General features: G+C 38.9%; 1 protein-coding gene across 2 annotated transcripts in view; it reads right to left on the bottom strand.

The window, feature by feature from the left end:
* The window catches only part of JAG2 (jagged canonical Notch ligand 2), a 69,968-nt gene that overhangs the window by 5,488 nt on the left and 43,600 nt on the right, over positions 1–20,880 (bottom strand). Inside the window, exons 6-24 of one of the 2 annotated variants that reach the window (XM_048307688.1) lie at positions 18,770–18,900; positions 18,267–18,386; positions 16,166–16,279; positions 15,216–15,329; positions 14,544–14,657; positions 13,958–14,004; positions 13,516–13,689; positions 10,997–11,147; positions 10,542–10,706; positions 9,860–9,973; positions 8,738–8,851; positions 8,251–8,364; positions 7,189–7,305; positions 6,512–6,539; positions 5,565–5,650; positions 3,243–3,356; positions 2,935–3,050; positions 1,478–1,723; positions 916–1,047 (exon numbers count right to left, since the gene is read on the bottom strand). In XM_048307688.1, the coding sequence (XP_048163645.1) occupies positions 916–1,047; positions 1,478–1,723; positions 2,935–3,050; positions 3,243–3,356; positions 5,565–5,650; positions 6,512–6,539; positions 7,189–7,305; positions 8,251–8,364; positions 8,738–8,851; positions 9,860–9,973; positions 10,542–10,706; positions 10,997–11,147; positions 13,516–13,689; positions 13,958–14,004; positions 14,544–14,657; positions 15,216–15,329; positions 16,166–16,279; positions 18,267–18,386; positions 18,770–18,900 (2,311 nt within the window). The remainder of the gene's footprint in view (positions 1–915; positions 1,048–1,477; positions 1,724–2,934; positions 3,051–3,242; positions 3,357–5,564; positions 5,651–6,511; positions 6,540–7,188; positions 7,306–8,250; positions 8,365–8,737; positions 8,852–9,859; positions 9,974–10,541; positions 10,707–10,996; positions 11,148–13,515; positions 13,690–13,957; positions 14,005–14,543; positions 14,658–15,215; positions 15,330–16,165; positions 16,280–18,266; positions 18,387–18,769; positions 18,901–20,880) is intronic. The other variant, XM_048307689.1, reaches the window with a different exon arrangement.

The raw sequence follows: 20,880 nt of genomic DNA, 5'->3' as shown, positions 1-20,880 counted from the left end.
GTAGCTACAAACAGTTCTCTAAAACTGCTATCAACCTTTACCACAGCAACAGCATGGCTGGCTCTACCCCAACTGCAGATGCAGTGTCAGACTTGGTGGGTAGCACACCTACTTGTTAATTTAGCATACCTCAAAGGAAAGGCAGTGACTTCCAAGTTACTTAAATTGATGAGCTAAACTTAGTCATAGTTTGGAGCAGTTCAAGACATGTGGATTATCTAGATAGGAGCTTGGACTAATAACAGTCTGCTCTATTTATACCCTACACTTTGCTCCCATTGTGGCTCAGCATGCTCTTTACAGCACTAGTAGAGACAGACAGTCCAGCTTCTGCCTGGATAACCATTTACCACAAAAATTAACTCTTGCTTGAAAACTAAGCTATACACAAGCATCGCGTGATTGAGCTGTAAATGCATCTAAAGCAAGTCTTTAGCTCATTAGGGCAAGAGTTACTTTTATCTACTCAACTTCCACCTTCTTCCACTTCTCACTTAGTACCTTATATGTAAAGAAATCCCTGAAGCAGCCATACTCTAAATGCACAGCAGAAACCTCTCCACGAGAACAATCCAGCCACCTGTAACCCTATCTCCTTACTGAGAAGGTCAATAGCTCCAGCTTTCTGACAGAACAAGTAGGCACCCGTTCACTAATTTGGGCTGAACTAGTCTTTAGAGTAATTTATCATGAGGCTGTAGTAGCTGTCTGTCATTAACAAAACCTGCAGTTTCAGCTCTCTGGCAGTGTAGGAAATTGTGAGATCACAAAATTGCTTTGCAGACAAGACTAAGCCACAGATTGCTCCACCTGCATTCAAGTGAAACAAGCTTGAACAACTTCTTCCCCAGAAAAAACTATTAAGAAAACACATTTTTATATATATATATACACACACACTAGTCTCATACTTACAATAGCAACTTCCACTGCGTTCTCTGTGGAGTAAGATGGATCACATAATATTATCAGAGTTCTGTCCCTAGAAACAGTCCTAGTAGCTGGTAAATATCGGATTTCAGAACAGATATTTTCTGTTGTAGTGCCCTGTTAGAAGCAAAGGAGATTGCGTAATTTTAGTTCAAGTAAAAAATAGCATGTAAAAATAAGGATCTTCAGAGTTCTAGCAGTTGCTAAGAACTGATGAAGGCAGCAAGAAAGGGCAGAAAAGTGAAGAACAGTGTTTTGGAATGAAAGACAAAAAACTGAGCTTGCATGATTACGTTAGTACAGTCTGAGCCCATCTTGAAGTGTAAATAGTTCTTCAAGACTCAAGAAAATAAAATATTCAGTACAAACCCTAATTTTGCCTCACCCTTTAGACAAAGTACAATTAAAAGCAACAGAGGAGTCTAGTAATAAAATTTGCAAGCTTATAATAGCAAGGAGTCATACTAGAAACCTTAATCTTGCATGCTGTGACATAGAATAGATCCCTACATATAGTGCCACACTTCATTAAGAATTCCATTCTCACCTGGGGGACTTTATCTCCATTAAAAATTAAAGTAATTCTAGCACAGTCATTGTCCAAGTACCCAGAATTAGGCAGACATTTGATATTGATAGGCAGAGGTTCAGAGGCACTGCATTCTCCCCAGTCCGTGCACGGTGGCTGAAAGCATTTCATATACTTTTCCTGGCATTCTTGACCCATGGGACACTGGTTATTTGAATTATCCCAGTATTTGTGTAACAGACAAGGCTTTTTTCCACACCACACCTAGAAATTAAAAAGAACAAAGCACTGTTGCAAGTTGCTCTTACACATCAAATCAAAATAAGCAATTCACATAGGATGGTCATGAGCTACTGCTGCCTGCAGAATATCTGTGTTTTGATACTGCTGTAGTCTTAGTAGCAGATGGAGCTGCTCTTCCACAAAATGAGGACATTTTGTGCAGACAGAAGAGTAAAAAACTGTGCAAAGATAATCCAAGAAACCACTGACTGGGCACATCTCCTTAGAAGTTTATGAATTTGTCACACATAACTGAGTTATACAGAAGTTTAAGCATTTATTTTAATCTAGTCCTCTAGGTGTCTTTAATCTAGAAAGAAGTATCCCCACAAAGATTAATTTCTTCAATATTTACACTGAGACCCCTGCCAGAGAATGCTGAATATGTTAAGAGCTGATGCACACTGGTGATAAGCACAGCCACTCCAACCATGCTCCCAGAAGAAAACAGTTTGCTGGTACCCACAAATTACTGGGGTGCAGCAAGTTTCCAAATACAGCTCCATTCCAGCAGCTGGACTTGGATGATCCTTGTGGGTCCTTTCCAATTCAGGATGTTCTACAATTCCATGTAGCCTTTAAGATCCTACATAGCACTCTACAGCTATTGGTGCAGGAACTTAGAGCTTTCTTAAAGCACAATTGTCAGCAAGAAAGTGCAGTTGTGCCATTACATGGAAGAAACCAAATATCACACATGGATGAGTTGCATTTACAGCACATGTTCCATCTGCATCTAGGTCTTACTTTTCCTCAGTCACAAAACCACCAGGATCTAGTCCATAATATATACACAAAGGTTGAAATCTGTCAATTCATAAAGCTGCTGAAGGACAATACAAAAATACCCACTGAAAAAACTTCTTCCTACATGTCCTAATTTCACAAAATTAGGAGCTCTAAAACTGTGTTTGCAAAGCTTCAGCAGTGTGATTTATTTATCCTTTACTCTTTGCCAGCTCACATTTCATTTTCTGCAACAAGTGGTCTAGAGAGCCTGTTCTAGCAGGTAGGGAGCAGGGCAGTAACTTATGATTATAAGACAATCCATAAGTACTTTTACAGGAAGCCACTTTTTAAAAAAAATTTTTTAAACAGAGGAAATTTAGAGGAGACAAAGACTAACTTGTGCATGAAGAACAATGAGTTTGTTCCAGCCACAGGAATTTAAGAAGATAGGCCAAAATGCCTACCTTGGTGCAGTCAATACGTCCATCCAAACAGTGGCAGCTGTTGCACTCCTGTTCCCACCGGCTGCCATGGGGAAAGGTCATTCCTTTAAGCCAGCAAGGCTTTCCAATTCCAATCACTAAGGGGAAAAAAACAAAAAAAAGGCACACTCAGACACTTCACCTCTTCAAGTTATAAATACTATACAAATTTAAATTAAAAATATTAGCTACTGTTCCTTACATATCAGACTACTGTACATAAACTTTATATGGGCTACATTGTGCCCTATTGTTTTCTGGGTAAAGGTTGATAGCAGATATAGGAATACCTTCTTGGCATCTAGGACCAATTCTTCCAGGGGGACAAGTGCATCGGTATCCATTTATTTCATCTATACAGGTGGCACCATATCCACAAGGAGAAGACTGGCATTCATCAATATCTGGACAGAAAATAGGTAAAAATCAGTGACAAGGACACAAAATATTGTAATTAATAATTTACTGAGGTGTAATCTAACAATACCTCCTTTCTTTAAAGCAAAGGACACTGTAGCTTCAGAATTAATCTTGTAATTAAACAGTTCTGCCATTTCAGCAATAACCTGCAATAGATTTCTTGTAATTGCACCCTAATTGAAGTTCTGGTAATCAAAATAGCAGTCATATGCTGACTCATCTCACAGAGCAGAGGTGTTGGACAGCTGAAGGTGTTAATGCCTTCTCCACATTCAGCTACAGAACAAGTCCCACATCCTGTTCTGGCACTGATCTCAGACATTTAGGCTTCATACAAGAGCATGTGCTTTCATGAAGTTATCAGAGTGCAGGAGCTGAACAATGAACTTGCTCAACAATGCTCAAAAAAGTGATTTACTGCAATACAAATGACCATAAGGCAGAACAATAACAGTTTACTTTGTAACACACATTTGCTGAACATTAATAACCTTCAAATAGTGAGTAGATTAATTTAGTACACAGACACTTAGCACAAAAACCTCTTAAATCCTTTAAAGATGCAGAGGCTTAGCCACAGAAGCCAATGGAAAAAGGCACGGAAGCATGATCCATTCAGATGGACAGCAATGTGCCATTTGTTATTCTGGGGAAGTGACCAATACTGATTTATGCAACAGAAACCAACTTATCAAGTTGTGAGCCATAAGCACCAACTGCTTCATCTTCAACCAGAACCTTTCTCTTCCAAAGCATCTTTTGAAAGGTTTCCTTCCACTGAATATAAATGCCCATTCCAACCCCTCAAAAACTGTTTACACACCAGTTCTTGTGTCATACACAGCATCAGCTCAGTTTAAAGTACAGGAGTTTGAAAGTGAACAGAATAAATGGCAGTAGTGAGACAGTTGCACATGTAGGCAATGGAAAACAACCCAATTGTTGCTTCCTTCAAAAGTGCACTAAGATGAAGTTTTAAGCAAATACACAAGATCTAAACTTCAACAGGGTTTAACTACTCTTTCCTCCTCTTTACTCCTTCAAGCTATATAGATTTAAGATTCTTCAGCCTCTGTATGCTGAAAAAGGTGACTTAACTCTGTTTCTGCATTAGCCATAAAAGGTGTTTTTGTCAGCTACTCCTTCCATCTAGACCAGTCTAAACAAGTAAAAAATGTCTGCAGCTCCATTACAAATGCGCAGTATTCGTATTTGTGGCATCCTAGCCTTAAGGGGAAGAGGAGCAGCCAAGGAGAATTCAATATCCCTTTCTGGGTATCTGGATCTAGACACACAATGATCTGCCATCCCTGGTTCTGTATCGAGACACCGCTAAGCTGATGCTTCCACAAGGGCTGCAGCTGCCCTCCAACCAGAGGTGCTGGTTTGTCTTCTCTATGCCAGAATGAGGATGAAGTCTCAACTTGAAAGCACATCACCATACTGATGGAGTGGAAGGACCAAGCCCAAAAGCCTTGAGGCTACAGAAGATCTGAAGTCTGATCTTCCAAAGCAGAAAGTAAAAATAAAGTATATATCCATTCAAGTCAAAATGGTAAAATTCCATTAAAAAGACAAAAACAAAACAACCCAAAAAACCAACAAAACAACAAAACTCCCCCACCAGATTGTTCCACAACACTTCAACAGAGTTTTAGGGTCTGTTTTTCTCCCTTCTTTTCAGCCTCTATCCTTCAGAATAATTGCAGTGTAACAAGTTTGTTTTCTAGCTTTGGAAGACCTTTATCATACTTCTGTTATTCACGTGCCAGCACTACACTCACAATGTTTTTGTTTCCATTTGCAATGTCTCAGGGGATTTTGGTTTCTAATGTTCAGTAAAACACATACAGATATGTCATCTTTACCAACAAGATGTTTATCAACAGAAATATTTAAAACTTAAGCTTCTATGAAGCCAGCACCACAGAAATGTCACAATTATCCAAGAAAAGCCAGCAATGAAGTCTTTAAGCATGATTTAAAAGCCAACTCACTTCAGTGCCATTCAATGAAATAAGTAACAGACCACAACCTGCCATTACTTACAAGGTATCAGTACCTAGCTAACAGGTGGCTTCTGCTTCATTATTTGGAATTCAGCTGAGCTAATGTAAAAAGGGTCATCAGGTGTTCTTTCCAATTTGTGCAGTGGTACACCCATCCAGGTCTCTACCCATGCAGGTACTTACTAATTCTGCAGTCAGGACCAGCAAAGCCAGGGGCGCATTCACATCGGAACCAGTTCACTCCATCAACACAGATCCCTCCGTTGTAACTGTAAACAAAAAAGTCTAGTTAACAAGCCTACATTGTTTCATTGGTCAATTAAAGCTTTGGTAATTAAAGCTTCTGCTGCTCTTCAGGGGGACAATTTATTCCTATCAATAGAGAAAGTGTAATGATAGATAAATATCATTATTGCTTAGCAAGTCAGAGATTAAAACAGCAACATCCTACAGGTGCATGAGGAAGTGCATTCACAGAACTCAGAGGTGGAACAGCACTTTCAAGTGAACACAAAGAAAGCCCAAGTTTTTCCAAATTTGGTTCTTTTTTTAATACATGAAGCACGGATTATGGCATCAGAGTGGACAACTGAGAAAGATAAGGTAGATTGTTTCATCCACACATCAGTTTTTTCCCCTTCAACCATAAATATCAATCTCTATATTTAAAATATTCCCATTTTATCTTCCAAAATTCAAGGGTTTTTTTAAACGTGTTTATACATAGTAATTGGTCCAACAAGACATTTTTATATTATTTAAAATTATTTACTGTAAACGAACAGGTTTTGATTTCTCATTTTTTTATCCTATCCAATTACAAATACTTCAAATGTCATCATATGTGATTCACTTCATATCACTGTAATTTACTAATCAGTTCCACCATGGAGACTACACTAAAATACTTTTACTTGTTTATACGTGAATCAACTCAGGATTGTTTTGTAATCTTTGTCGCTGTCAAGGAATAGATAAGGCATAGCAAAAAAAATGGTTATAAGATATTTTACAGAGGCTGGCTTCAATTATTTTAGAGTATAAATAGTTCTAATCTGTAATGTAAATCCATATTACTGTGCTCATTTTTATTTTCACAATAGGTACAGGACTGGAGTTTGTGCACTTACCATGGATGAGGGTTGCAGTCATTGGTGTCTAGAAAAAAGAATATAGACTAGTGTAAATAGGGGCACAATTTATTTTCTAATAGACAACACTATAGTTCAGAAGACAATATATTTGATAAGAAAAAAAATACAGAACTGAACGTTTTCTTCCACACTTGCAAAGGAAGTTCAATTATCATTTATATCAACAGTAGGCAGAGTAAAAACAGAACTCAAATTTAAGAGTTTCCCTCCCACTACCAATGTTACACCTGGGGGGGGAGGGGGGGTGGGAATCCAAGTTTCAGGCTTTACTCCACCTAACCAATTCATTGTCTTGGTATGTCAAAGTAGTTAACTGCTATCCTCAGAGAAAATGGCTGCCTTTCCAGATACTTTTCATTATTAAAATTATTATTTCTGTGAGTATTTTTTCTGCTCTGCACACATTTCCAAAAATTGTATTTTTATAGAAGGCTGAGAGTCTTATTTTGGCAGAGACTGGATGCAAAAAGCAGCATGACAAACCCTTCATTCATTACTCGAGCATCGTCTTCTTTACCTACCTCCCACTCTGAATGATTCAGATATTTTGGCACATGAACCCCATAAACTTGCTTTGTCTCAGTTAACAGCTCTCTGCCAGACACTCCCAATATCCCAGGGGGATGCAGGGGAAGAAAGAAGAAAAGCCTTACTCTGTGTGCATGTGCGTCCTTCCCATCCTTCTTTGCAGATGCACGAGAAGGAGTCTCCACTGCCAACACATGTTCCACCGTTCATGCAAGGGTTTAGAATACAGCTGCTGTTTTTAGCTTTGAAAACAGAAAAAGTCTCTATTAGCCCAGAAGACAAAGAGTACCCCATCATCTGGATGTGTCAATATCACAATCCTACATAGTATTTAAGCCAACAGTTAAAAACTTAAAAAGAGGTCAAAAACCTCCTAAAATACATCACATGACAGTCTCTCACCTACCTTCACCATCATCCCAATTCAATCATTTAACCAAACCATGAGATTTTATTAACAAAGAATTACCTCCTTTCTGCCCCATCTGTGTGAGCATTCTTCAAGTACTGCTAAATTATTATTTTGGCATTGAGTTACCCAGGCCATGAGGTGTTCTTTACAATAAAATATTAGTATTAAAATCTCAGTTTTTGATTAAAAGCTGCAATTGCATCTAAAAAGTAGAAAAACTGTACTAACTTATCTTCATTCGACTTCCTGATCAAAATGGAAGTTTCATTTTCAGAAAGATACACCACAGATACTACATTCAGTCTCCAAAGAAAAAAAAAATCACAAATGGTTCCCCTACAGCAGGCAGTAACTCTGCAAATGCCCCAGGAAGAACCACTTCATTTCATTGTTCCTGGGCATTCCTGCTCATACACCTCATGATCACAAATCTTATGGCTCTGCAAGCCAAGCAGGGGATTAAATTCCCAGGAAAACCTTTACACAGGGCCTCTAAACACTAATAGAGAAGTCAAGACACCAGTCCAAGTTTTCTAAAACTGCTTAGGAGAGAAGCTATGGAAAAGACCATATAAGCAGCCAGAGGAGAATAGCTTCCTAAAAATCAGTATCATGTCAGGTGAGTGGAAGAAATTACTTATATTTCAGTCACCACCCAACTGGAACAGCTTTGAACCAGCCAGCCAGAACAGTGTGCCTGTTTACTAAACAGCTGATTATTTAAATACTTCTCTGCTTCTTCTGGCTTCATCTGTAGACAATTTAAAAAGCTTACCAGTGTTGCAAGTACTTCCTATCCACTCTGGAGGACACGAGCAGCGGAATGTGTCTCCATCATCATAGCATGTTCCACCATTACTGCAAGTGTTTGCATCACACTGGTATTCACCTGCACACCACAACAAAGCAGTTTTAATTGCCATTGGTCTGGCTGAATGTTAGAAACAGGGACTTTTTAATCACAAATTAAAGAGGCTTCGTATTTAAATGCACCAGTATCAAAGACACATTGTTCCATTTTCTGTATTACAATAAACAACCCAAAGAATGGACTCTAAGGACATCTCTCATGAAACTGTTTTGCTACATGAGGGGATGCATTTTTCAAATGTTCCATTTTGTGACTGGGAAACTGGAAGGGGTAATGAAAGAGCACCTATTTTTTCACTGCAATTGTTTTATTTTAAATTTCAGGAACTTCAGTACCACAAGAAGAGAATAAATCTTTGGGTAATCTAAAGATCAAAGCAAGGAACACTTACGTGAATGACAAGTTTTGCCTTTCCAGTCATTCTTACATTCACAATAGAAGTCATTTACCAAATCAATGCATCGGCCACCGTTGTGACATGGGTTAGGAGAACAGTCATTGAAATCTAAAAAAAACCCAGTTATTCAGATTAGATGATCTATCCCAGCCAAGGCCAGGAGAAAACAGAAAATATTTCTTTAAAAAGAAAATAAATTTTGTACTATTTAGGAAGACAGCAGTCCTAATTATTATGAGGTTATCTTTATACATGCATGGAAAATACTCTGATTTAATACAGAACAACATGAGTTATGACTTTCTGACAGCTTAGAAGGACCATACAGTGTGGCTTCTCAGTAGAGCACCAAAGTTGCTTTGTTTTTACAAACAGCTGTATTCTGAACTTCAGAAAGAGCTTTCTAGTAGGGACCACAATGTCCTGAAAAGGAGCCCCAACCCAGGACACCAACAAGAGACAGTTAAGGCTCCCTTCTTCTGTTCTATGTTTCAAAGCACAGAGTTACAGCCATCAGAGGTGGCTTAATCACATATATGCATATGCATATAAACATATTTTCACAAACATGGATTTTAGAGAAAGCTCCTTTCACTTGAGACAAACATTTTAATGGGTGGAACATAAGTATTCCAGAACAAACTTCATCCAGACCACACAAAAGCTCTTTTGACAGCAATAGCTGCCAAAACCTGCTCAGTCTGTATTTCACATCTTAATTGATGCATGTCCTGTAACAAGTCTCAGCAAGTCCTTGCCATCATGTTGTAGAAGAGGCTTCATTCATACCAGAAAAAGAAACTACTGCAGTTTCCTCTGAGGTGTCTTAACCATGAACAGGTCTAGTTCACTTCTTGGCCAACACTTTTGCCTATCCCCCGGACAAAAAGTTCTCTTCTCCTGAGATAAATGCTGAACTATACCAGAGAATCAGATTCTGCTCTTATTAAAGGCACTGAGGCTTTCAGAGCAGCTACCTGAAGTTATTTCTGAAAATACTTCTGCAAACAAGACTTAATTATAGAACAAAGAAACTAACCCATTATTAAGTACATACCAACCATCTGTTACAACAAATGTGCATCATTTGGCCCTGCAACACGGAGCAGTACTCACTTGTATCACACAGTTCTCCTTCCCAGCCACTTGAACAGAAACATCTAAATGAATCAACTTCATCAATACATGTCCCACCATTCTTGCAAGGTTTCCCAAGACAATCATTGATATCTACAACAGAAAGTCAACAATTATTGCTCAAGGTTGTTTTCACCTACTCAGAAGAGTGCTCTACACTTGAGTCTCTAGGAAAAGCAGCACAAAGTTATTACTGCATTTGTACATGCAAAAGAAAAGCTCAAACATCTGTTTTCAAGCCTGGTGGGGCTTCTGGCTGTATTGTCTCTCATGTAGCAAGTCAAACCAGAGCACTAAGTTAACCCAGCAAAAATATCCAGGGGTTTAAAAAACACTCAGACCAGCAATACATGTTCTGGTCCCTTTTTTACCATTCTCCTGTTGGAGAAATCCATGACTCATAAGACTGTACATAAAGGTAGTGGGTACAGACACATTTACATTGAAGTTGGATTAAAACCAGTTTTCTTTCACAGAGGAAGTGTAAACCACTACAAAGACTGCTACCAGAAGAAACAATTTCAAGCAGTACATCTGAAACAGTGCTTTATGCAACTTTGCTGAAATCTGAATGTTTTATTTTATGTTGCAAAGCTTTGTAACATTAACTTTAAAATAAATGTAGAGCAAAAAGAATAATCTTTTACATGCTCCTACTTACTTTCATGACAGTATGTTCCAGTAAAACCTCTGTCACAGGCACAAGTAAAATTCCCTCCTGGCTGACTAATACACCGTCCATGAGGCCCACAAACATTGGATGAAATGAAACGGATTCCTTCTTGGGTAGCATTAGTGAAGACTTCTATTGTACAGCTGTCTATTACTAAAAAAAGAAGTGTAGTCTTTAGACTAATGATCTGTATCACCAACCAGATTTTAGTTCTAAAAGAAGTTTTACAAAAATTAAAACCAATCACAATTTCATGTTAGCTGTAAGTCACCATCTAGCTCTTCATAAAATAAGGAGCATTTCTTCTCAGTGCCTCACTATTTTATGAAGTCCAAGAGAACATAATAAAAACATTTCTGCATTACACTATTCCCCAAAATGCCTTAATTTTTTTTTTTTTAATGCACCACCATCAAGACAGATTTATGAACAACAGCAGGTACCTTTACAAGAATTGTTCTTGCAGTGGTCCTTGAGATGAGAACAATTTTTTCCATCGTAGTCATCAGGGCAGGCACAATAATAATCTCCTCCCAGATCATAACATTTAGCCCCATTCTGGCAAGGGTTAGGTTCACAGAAATCAATATCCATCTGTAAGAGAGACCACAGTTAGCAGCAGCTGCTTCATTTCCCAGGAGTAAGCAGCATTATCTGCTTTGCCAAAGATGCAGATGAAGCTAATGTACAAGGAACCTCAAGTTTTAAGAAGGTTTATGAATCATAAATATTGCATTCCATCCTGCAAGACAGAGAAACTTCAGCTTACTTTAGTCTACCCTAATACAAAGCATTTCTGACACTGCTAAAAAATACTCCTTTGCAGGAGTCTGAATAAGCACATTTGCAGTAACTCAGTAAATAATTACTTAAGCCATTAGGAGATGTCTTACTGCAAACTTCTCTGGATCATTATAAGTTACTTCTCTGTCCTTCACACCCACGTACCAAGTGCTACAAGGCAAGTTAAATACCAGTGCACTAGTCAGCTTTGTGTCTGCAAGATACTTAAAATGCACAGAATCTGAACAAAATCCCATCCCCTAGAGCAAATTCTCTTCCCATCTCAATTAGCACATAGAATTTATTATAAAACCACACAGCTTGGAAGGGACCTCTAGAGGTCAGCTACTCCCCACCTCCTGCTCAAAGTAGGTCTAGTTAGACCCAGCTGCTCAGGGCCTTATTTTCACAAATACCATCACCACACCAATTTACACAGAAACATGAGATGCATTTTGAACTCTGACCATCTGATCCAGAGAGCAAAATTCAAAGCTTGCCTTCATAATATATAACCTTTAACACAGACATTGCTGTGGCAAAACAATTCTGCTGCTTTCTGCTTTAGACTGACACAAGATCACTGATTCGTGATGCCCTAAATTGGTATCAAAATCCACAAAGCAGCCTCAAAAGGGATATTTTTACATCACAGTATCTTTCCTCCAAATTGTTATTCTTAAGGATTGCTTTTCTTCCCTCAAGTCAGTTTTTCCTTCTTCACATCTCTCTTGGGAGAAAGATAATTTTATGTCTGTAAAGTTGAAAGCTAAGTCCAATAGTGGTTTTGATCCCTATTTTTAGCAGTTCAGTAGCTAAACAGGAGAAAAATGCAAAGCTAGCCAAAGGAGAAGGAACACAAATGGTGTTAAATACTTAATTCAGAGGAGCACATACAATTCCAGCTGCAACAGAAAAATTTTCAGCAAACCATTTCGTGCTCTCATACAGAACATTCAAAGCAAGCTATAAAAGAATAGCTACGGTCTGAGAAAGATTCTCAGATCTCCTCTATCAGATGTCTCCATTTGTTTCCTTCCATTAGTGTAAATTTCCCCTTCCCAATGCAAGTTCAGTAGCTGGTACTTTAGCATCTGGAATCAATGGTAGATATTTCCTGCAACACACAAGGCAAGCAGCCAACTCTCCCCTATTATTCAAGCACATTTGCTAAAACTTTAATTACACAGTATTGTATAAATCAGCCCAGAGTAGAGCACTGAAGTTATGATCCTTATGCAGGAACAGTTCATGAGCTATTAGGTGCTGCACCAGTTTTATTAAACTGGTTGGTATCTGCAGACCTTTTAAATTTTGAATAAAATGAGTGCACTGCTTCTTTAATGATGCAAATGACATAGAATGAACTTACTTCAGTCTTTAAGAGACATCACTCTAATATCCTCCACAAAAAAATTCTGGAGCAAATCCAACGACATTCTAGTCTAATGCCTCCAGCTGATAGTAAGCATAAGATTCAGATGGATTTGACTATCAGCAAAAGCCAGAAAGTGAATACTTAATGCAAAATAATTTCACACTGAAAAGCCTAATGTCCTCCCTAAAAAGAGGAATATCTTCATTTCCATTAAGGACTTTAGGAATTCTCACTAAGACTTCAATATTTCAGATCTGAATCCTTAAGCACTAGAACTACATGTTCCTAAAATGATCTCAAACAGAAAGTTCTGAGAGCCAATACTTGCCTATCTGCCTGCCTTTAGTAATTATGCTAATTATCACCATTATATATAAATAACTGATACATAATTATTATACTCCTACCAATAGCAGTAGTATTACTTGAAGGGTAATTCAATTATGTACCTCAGAGTTACTAGGATGAAAACCTAAAGCACTCTAGTGTAAGGAAAGGACACAGGTCCTGAAAATTACAAACGGAAACATTTCAAGCTTAAGGAATATTTGCAGCCTTAAAACACTTAGGAAGGCCAACACCTATGTGCAACAACTTGCAGTTTATCAGGCTGCAAATTCAAGCTTTACAGCTACTATGACAGCACTCCACAACAAATTTGCTTATTCAGAATATCAGGTAACAGCTACGATAGGCAGCAATGCTCCAGCCTTGGGTTACTCCCATTTAAACCCAGAGATATATTTCTTTCAAGAATTCAATCCATGCCAAGCATTGCAGTAATGTCTGTGCTGCCCTCACCTCGCAGAAGACTCCCGAGAATCCCTGGGAACACAGGCAAGTGAATCCATTCACCAGGTCTTTGCACCGGCCCCCGTTCTGGCAGGGATTGCTTTCACACTCGTTGGTTTCTATCTCACAGTTTTTTCCTGTGAAACCACGAGGGCATAAGCAGTGGTAACCATTCACTTCATCCTTCACAGAGCAGGGAAAAGAAGCAGAAGCATTTGTTTATTGATGAAACTTGCACACAAAAATTCAAGTTGTTTGGTATTCTGGATTTGCGAACAGCAGTAGCACCACAAAATTTTATTTTGTGAAATGGGTGAAAGAGTCTGCACGTGCAGCATTGCATTTCTAACATTTGAACTCAATTAACCAAACTGTAATTGCAAACTACAGAACTCATAACCAGTCAGAGAAAGACTAATTTTGAACATGGAATGTAATGAACAAGAGTTACCTTACAAGTCCCTCCATGCTGGCACTGTCCATGACAGTCATTTATATCTATGGATAAAATATGCAAAGCATTAAAATTTATACTGGAAGACTAAGCTGTAAAGTATAGGTTTAGCATAAAAATGAAGAAAAGTGATTTTCAAAAAGGTTTTTTTCTAGATGTTTCAATGGAAAGGAAGGATTCTTGATGCCTTAAGAGATCTCTATTTTTAAAAAATATCTAATAGAAAATTACATTCTATATTTCTGCTACAGTGTACTAAAAGTGAGGTATCAATATCAGTTAATTTAACATCTAACATTTTAAAGTATTTTAAATTGAATCAGTGTATATCATTCAGAAACATGTAAGAGTCAAGAGATTTATTAGTTAAGCGTATATCTAAGCTCACTTTAATACCAATTACCTTTAAAAATAAATTTTCAAACCGTATTTTCAATTTACATTGCTAGAAGTTAGAAAAATCCTGACAACAGGTATTTTTTTATTTTAAAAGTATGTATACCATCACTCATCATGATTTTTTATTTTTTTTTTAGAGAACAAAGCATCCTACTGTCAACATACATACTAAAGAAATACTAACTGATATGACAATTTACTCCTGTCCATCCTGGAATGCAGTCACAGTAATATCCACCAATGAGATTTTTGCAAGAGTAAGCATTAACACAGGGTTTCCCCTCACACTCATTAGCATCTGTGAAAGAAGAGAAAATAAAGAATAGAATAAAGAACAAACCCAGAAACAGATTACCACAGCACCAAGCAAAGCATCCATGCAATCCAAGCATCAGAAGCTCATATTATACACTGGTAGGGCACTAAAACCATTTACATATCACAGGACTTGAATGCACACTTGCCTATAGTAGCACATGCACGTTATCTTACTCTTCCCTTTGCCAAAACTCAAAAAGGCAATTTGTTAGTCAGGGCAAACCCCTTCCCTGGCCTCCACAAGCTTAGTCACTGTTCTGCCACCATGGAGAAGGAGCTACCATCACCAACGCTGCATTTTGCAACAGAAAAGTTATGGGGCATTCTAAAGGAACTGTTACAAGTCAGCTGAAGTTGGGGCTTAAATAGTTACAGATCCATTTGAAACTTCTGGCTTTAAGATCTGCTAAAGAGGATCCAAGATACTAATAACACACACATTCCATGTTTTCTTCAATAAACACCATGCCAGCCACACAGAGTTATTCACTGTTTAGGAATAACCTCCAGTGGTCTCCAAAGCTTTCGAATTACTTACCAAGCTGGCAAGTTGCTCCAATCCACTGTTGTGGACAAATACACTCGAATGCATTGACACCATCAATGCAGGTCCCTCCTTGAGCACAGGGGTTCGAGGCACACTCATCAATATCTGCAAAGTCAAAGGGGGCCTTCCATTACACGGCCTAAGGCTTGGCTTAACAGGTTCTGCTTCAAAGTTAGTTTGAGATGAAGGGGGAGAATGTTCAAACAAATAAGCTTAGGAACAGACTAACGTTTCTAACCTAATTTTTACTTAGGCTTTTCTCACCTCCTTGAGAGAGAGGAGAGAAAATCTGCAAACAGCAAAGAAGAATCAGCTAAGCTACCTATGATTTGCATGTTCATTGAAAGTTATATTCCTAGATTCATGACACAAATTTAGCCAGTTTTGGTTTTGTGGTTGGTAATTTTCAGGGTTTTTTGGGGTTGTTTCTTTTTTTTGAGGACAGTTGCTGTTTAAAAACAGGTAAGCCACCTGTGCTCCAAATCACAGGCAACATGTAAACTAATTATAGTCCCACAATACATTTCAACCACTTCTCTGTCCTCTGAATCAGACACTTAAGCATTTAAGTGTGCAAATCTACACTTCTACTACTAAAGAAGGGGAGAACCTTTGACCTTCACATTTATATTTCTCAAAATGAAACCATTCTGTATTTTGCTTTACAGTGGCTAAGGAGTGAGGAATTGTCAAACAAGCTTTTGGATATGGTCCAGCTATGCTTTTGATAACTTTCTGATAACAGATCTCAACTGCATCGAGTCAATACTGTGGGCTGCACAGAACCCTCCTCTTTTCACTCTGCCAATGCTCAGCTGTTAAAAGACAGGGAAAGTAAAAAACTACCACCAAATTCCAAACACACAGAGTGTGATATCACCAAGTAAGCTTCATCAACCCTTTCAACCCAACAGGTCAGTCACCAGCCAAAGCATACCCACCAATAGCACATGTTGGTCCACTCCACCCCGATGGGCAGTGACACTTGAAGCCTGACGAAATCTCGTGACAAATTCCACCATTAGCACAGGGATTAGATACACAAGCATGCTCGGCTGGGGAGAAAGAAGGAAAGAAATTCCTGCTAAATACTCTTCCAGTACCAATTAAGGAGAACTTGCACTTAAAAGTTGCATTGGCTAAAAGTAACCAAGAAAATTGCAGCGGAGAGATGCCAGCACAGAAGTTTGGAGCCTTCCTCTCCCCCTTGCAGAGAGTTAAGATTCCCAGTAAGAAACTGAAGCAGGATTTTACTGAAGATGTACCATCCTTCCTACCTAATGACTAGAAAGCCTAAGCACAGACAGGTCACTATTTCAATATCCCAGGAACCAGCAGAATTCCCCATTAGCACTCTGCTTCCAGCCATGCACTTCCAGAGTACTCCAGCACTTCTTTTAAATTCAGTGAGACAAAACAGATACGCTGTAAGCAAGGCTCTGAACATTTGTAGCAGTTTTAAGTATCAAAGGTCTGTTTAGCTTCACTCTAACACCGTTCCTTGGAAACGGCAGGGAACAGAGGTGCTTACAGGCAGGGCTGCTCGTTGTCACTCCATGTAGGGCTGTAACACTGCAGAGGCTGCACAAAGCAACCATCAGGTTGAGGAGGGACAACCTTTTTGAAACTTCTTTTTGGTAACTTCCCCTCTCAGAAGCCAAGGAAGCTTTTAGTACCAGTACCTAAAGCAGCTCACATACCATCCTACTGTTAAAAATCACTGCAGATCTCAGCAAGTATAATGGCTCCTTTTTTCACTGCCTCCTCACCTGAAAAGCCAAGCTACTCCCCCACAGCTTTCAGGGCAAGTTATGACAAGATTTCATGCATTTTAGCCTAAACTTTACATCACATTCTACCAGCTGAAGCAAAATTCAAGTTTTGATGGTATCTTTAATACCACATAGCACTTTATGAGGTTCAAAGATCTACATCCTGATTAACTCTGAAAACCTTCTGCTGATAATAGTTTAGTGAATTTAAGGCCAAGCACTGAGGTGGAAAAAAAGCAAGGGTTCTTCCCACTTAAACTTTTAGCTATCAAGGAACAGCAAAATTCATCATGAGAAGACTAAATATCATATTTTAAAAGAAGGATTTAACAACCCATCATGACAAAGAACCAGAACACCCAACTGAACACTACATGTGAAAAAGTAGAATCAAAAGTTTCAATTCTTCTCCAAACATCAAATCTTTAAAGCAAAATATGAAAGAACTAGAAATTGCACACTTGCCCATTTGCCTCCAAAGTGAGAATAATCAAGAAAAGTCACCAAAGACCAAAATCATCCCCAGAACATGAACATTTTGGTCTTTGTGTAATACATATACAGATAGAAAAAAGCAACATGCTATCTTCATACTGCGGTTGAGATAGGAAGCAGTTTTTCAAGAGACAGATCTGTTAGACTCAAGTGAAAGCCATACTTCATCACAAATGTGGTTTAAATGCTCTCCTCCATTTAGCCAACAGGCACAAGGAAGACATTTTCTGTTCAGACTGTTTAAGGTGACTCTGTAAGAGGGTTTGAGCACATTTCCATAGTAGTTAACCTTTCATTATTAATCCAAACGTATCAGAAGTCCCATATTAGAAGATTACGTTTCAGTTGATTAAAAAGGATAGTCAAGACATTCAGACAACTAAAAAATTGGGCGAAAGCCCCACATCAGAGTAGAAACTGAAGAGTTCATCACCTCCACCTTTCTTAGTCCCCAGCTTGGAAAAGATGCATGTTTGCCAGCAAGCCAGAAGACAAGAAAATGGGCAGCAGGGAGACAGGCAACAGGGAAAGCCACATGTGTAACCTATTTCATGAGACTACAGCCCAACTGCATGTTTGGATTAAGAAAGAGAAGCCAAATATTCTCAGTCTTATCTAAAGGGAAACTGGTGCAGCATTTCTGTTGTCTTTAGTGATTTTTTGAACAGCCAGGCTAAGGCACTAGACAGGAGAGATGGAGCATATCCTGACTGAAATGTAGAAGTGCCTAAACCAGCTGCAGATCTGCAAAGAGAGATGCAATATCCCAAAGTACCGATCTCGCAGTTCTTTCCTGAGTAGCCGTCGGGGCAGGCACAGCGATACTCATCGGGCTCGGTGTTCATGCAGGTGCCGCCGTTCAGGCAGGGGTGGTGATTCCCACAGTAATTCAGATCTGCACAGAGAAAAGGGTCAGTCAGCAGGGAACAGATCTCACCATTTTAATCCCTAGTCAGACACACAGATGCCTTTCTGGCTCGAACATCCTTCACCCACATCATCCCCATATTCCAATGGCTAGCCTGTGATCTGGTAACTATCCACAGAACAGGGAAGAATGAACAAGAGACAACTGCAGGAGTTAGAAGAGTCAGGACAATTCCAAGCCTTTTGTCTTGAACTTCCTATACTTCTGATGCCTAGGCACCATCTGCCACACAAGAATTAAGGCACAGAAACACTCGGGTAGTTGCACACTAGCAGAAAAAAAGAGGGTTAATGAGTTATTAGTTAATCATGCAACTTAACTTATTTTTCCTGTACATTAATGTTAAGTACCTTTGTTACAGAGCAGGCCACCCCAGTTGGTTTCACAATTACACTGCCATGGTTCATTACAGCTCCCATGAGCACAGCCTGGGTAGCGGACACACTCATCACAGAACTGTCCTTGCCAACCATAATGACACCTAAGATGTAAGTTCACATGTTAAAAGTTAGCAACATGATGCTTCATGATCAGCATTACATGTATTTACAACACTACACTTACCATTCTCAAGAACAAGGTCAACTGTTCAATGTGCAACAGATAACAAAACTTTATTTATCCTGTTTAGAAGGGACACAACTAGTCCTGTTGATCCTTACAGGAACTGATCCTGCTCAAATGTGTCACACACCATGGCAACAAACACCACCAAGCACTACACGTTATGAGAACTGGACATGAATTAGTGGTTCTTTCACAAGAAGTCCCATCTTCACATAATCCTCTCACACTAGGACAAAAATTCTGATTGATACAAGAAAGCTGAAATTGATTTTCAGAAGGAGACTGCTGGCTTACTGCATCAAGCACTATAGTGTTTTTCTGTGAAGAGAGATTTCAAAAGAATAGCCAATTTGCTCTAGAGTGCTACAGCCTCAAAAGACCAGGGCAGCCAGAGAAGCAGCAGTCTTGACAAATTTCTCAAGGCCTGGTTTCTCAAGAAAACCTTTTTTCACAGATTTATTCCCTTATACCCTCAGTGTTCTCTACTGACACTATGGAAAAAGTACTCTTTGGAGAAAGGAGGAGCGAGAACAGAAACAAAAGCCATTAACAATTCACTTGTTTTGGAGCTGAATTTTTTCCCCAAGATTTCTTCTGAGACCAGTATATTTATGTTGATCTGTAACAGAACTCTTCTAAAGAAGCAACTGTTTATGCTACAGAAAAGTATTAAAATTTGAACTTACGAGGGGGAGGGAGGATAGGCTAATGATTTAACATATAAATATATTTCACACATATTTTAAGTACCAAGAAATAGTAAGCTTGTTCTTTTGGGCCAACAAAAGAAATGTTCTGCCTGTTAAGAGAGTATTTCTTATACAGAATTCAAGAGACATACTAGCAACAAAAAGATGCATAAAATCACACTGAATGGGAGTTGGGCCCACACACAACAGTGCAGCCCTATTGCCTAGAGGAAGAAAAAACATTAGAAATCAAACTACATTTTTTAGATTAAACACTACCATTCTATTACCCACATGATTTGAATAGTATAAAAGAACAGAAAATAAATTAAGTCTTGGAGGGAGGGGAAGGAGGGGCAGTGAGAAGACAAGGAAGAAAAGTATAAATGAGGAGTCTTGGTTCCTTGTGAATCAATCCTCTTCCACTGTTTCAGTAAGCTGGATCAAATCGCCAGAGGAACAGAACAAGCTGTGCTGGCAGCACAGCATTTAAATTCTTACTATTTACATTGGCAGAAGGAATCTAGAGGCAGATCTCTGCAAGACCATTCTTTTCATATGAAGTTCTAGAACTACTTTGAGCTCATGTCCCAGTACCTGCTCCTGCCCTAAAAAGCTCCCAGTTGCAGATCTGCAAGGAGAGCCTCAGGTGAGTAGTCAAGCCCAGAGGCCTCGACTGCTCCTCTGAGCTGGGCTGGCGGAAGCCTGGAGAACACTCATATTTTGGAAGCCTCTTTCTTTGGCTGCAGCAGCAGCAAGAGGAAACAAATACTGCTCCTGCTAAATTTGATCTCTTCCTTCCTCCTCAAGCACAAATCCTCCTCAAGAAAAATCTTTTCAGAGGATGATAATAAACAATAAAAAAAGCATTGCAACTCACTTTACTGGCCTCAACCCAAATCTTCATCCATGCCAAACCTGGCACTACTGCCAGTGATTCACCATGACTATCCCAGCCAGAGCCAACTCCCCACCCACATACAACAAGCATTTTCAAGAGCTGAAAGTCTGCATCACAAAGCAAATAATCACAGTAACTCAATTTATTCTCCCCAGCCAATGGATAAAAACTTTGTTCAACATTGCAGCGGTGCTTAAGAGTACAAAGAAAAATACAGCTCCCTTCTAGAACTTGAAGGCATCTTAGGCACCTACTCGAGTTTGCAGGTATGCTTGATGGCATTAAAATTACTTCATCAGAAAAA

This window comes from Corvus hawaiiensis, chromosome 6 (assembly GCF_020740725.1).
Source record: "Corvus hawaiiensis isolate bCorHaw1 chromosome 6, bCorHaw1.pri.cur, whole genome shotgun sequence".
Taxonomy (NCBI): Eukaryota; Metazoa; Chordata; class Aves; order Passeriformes; family Corvidae; genus Corvus; species Corvus hawaiiensis.
Note: the sequence above shows the minus strand (reverse complement) of the source record. Positions and strands in the feature narration are given on the sequence as shown.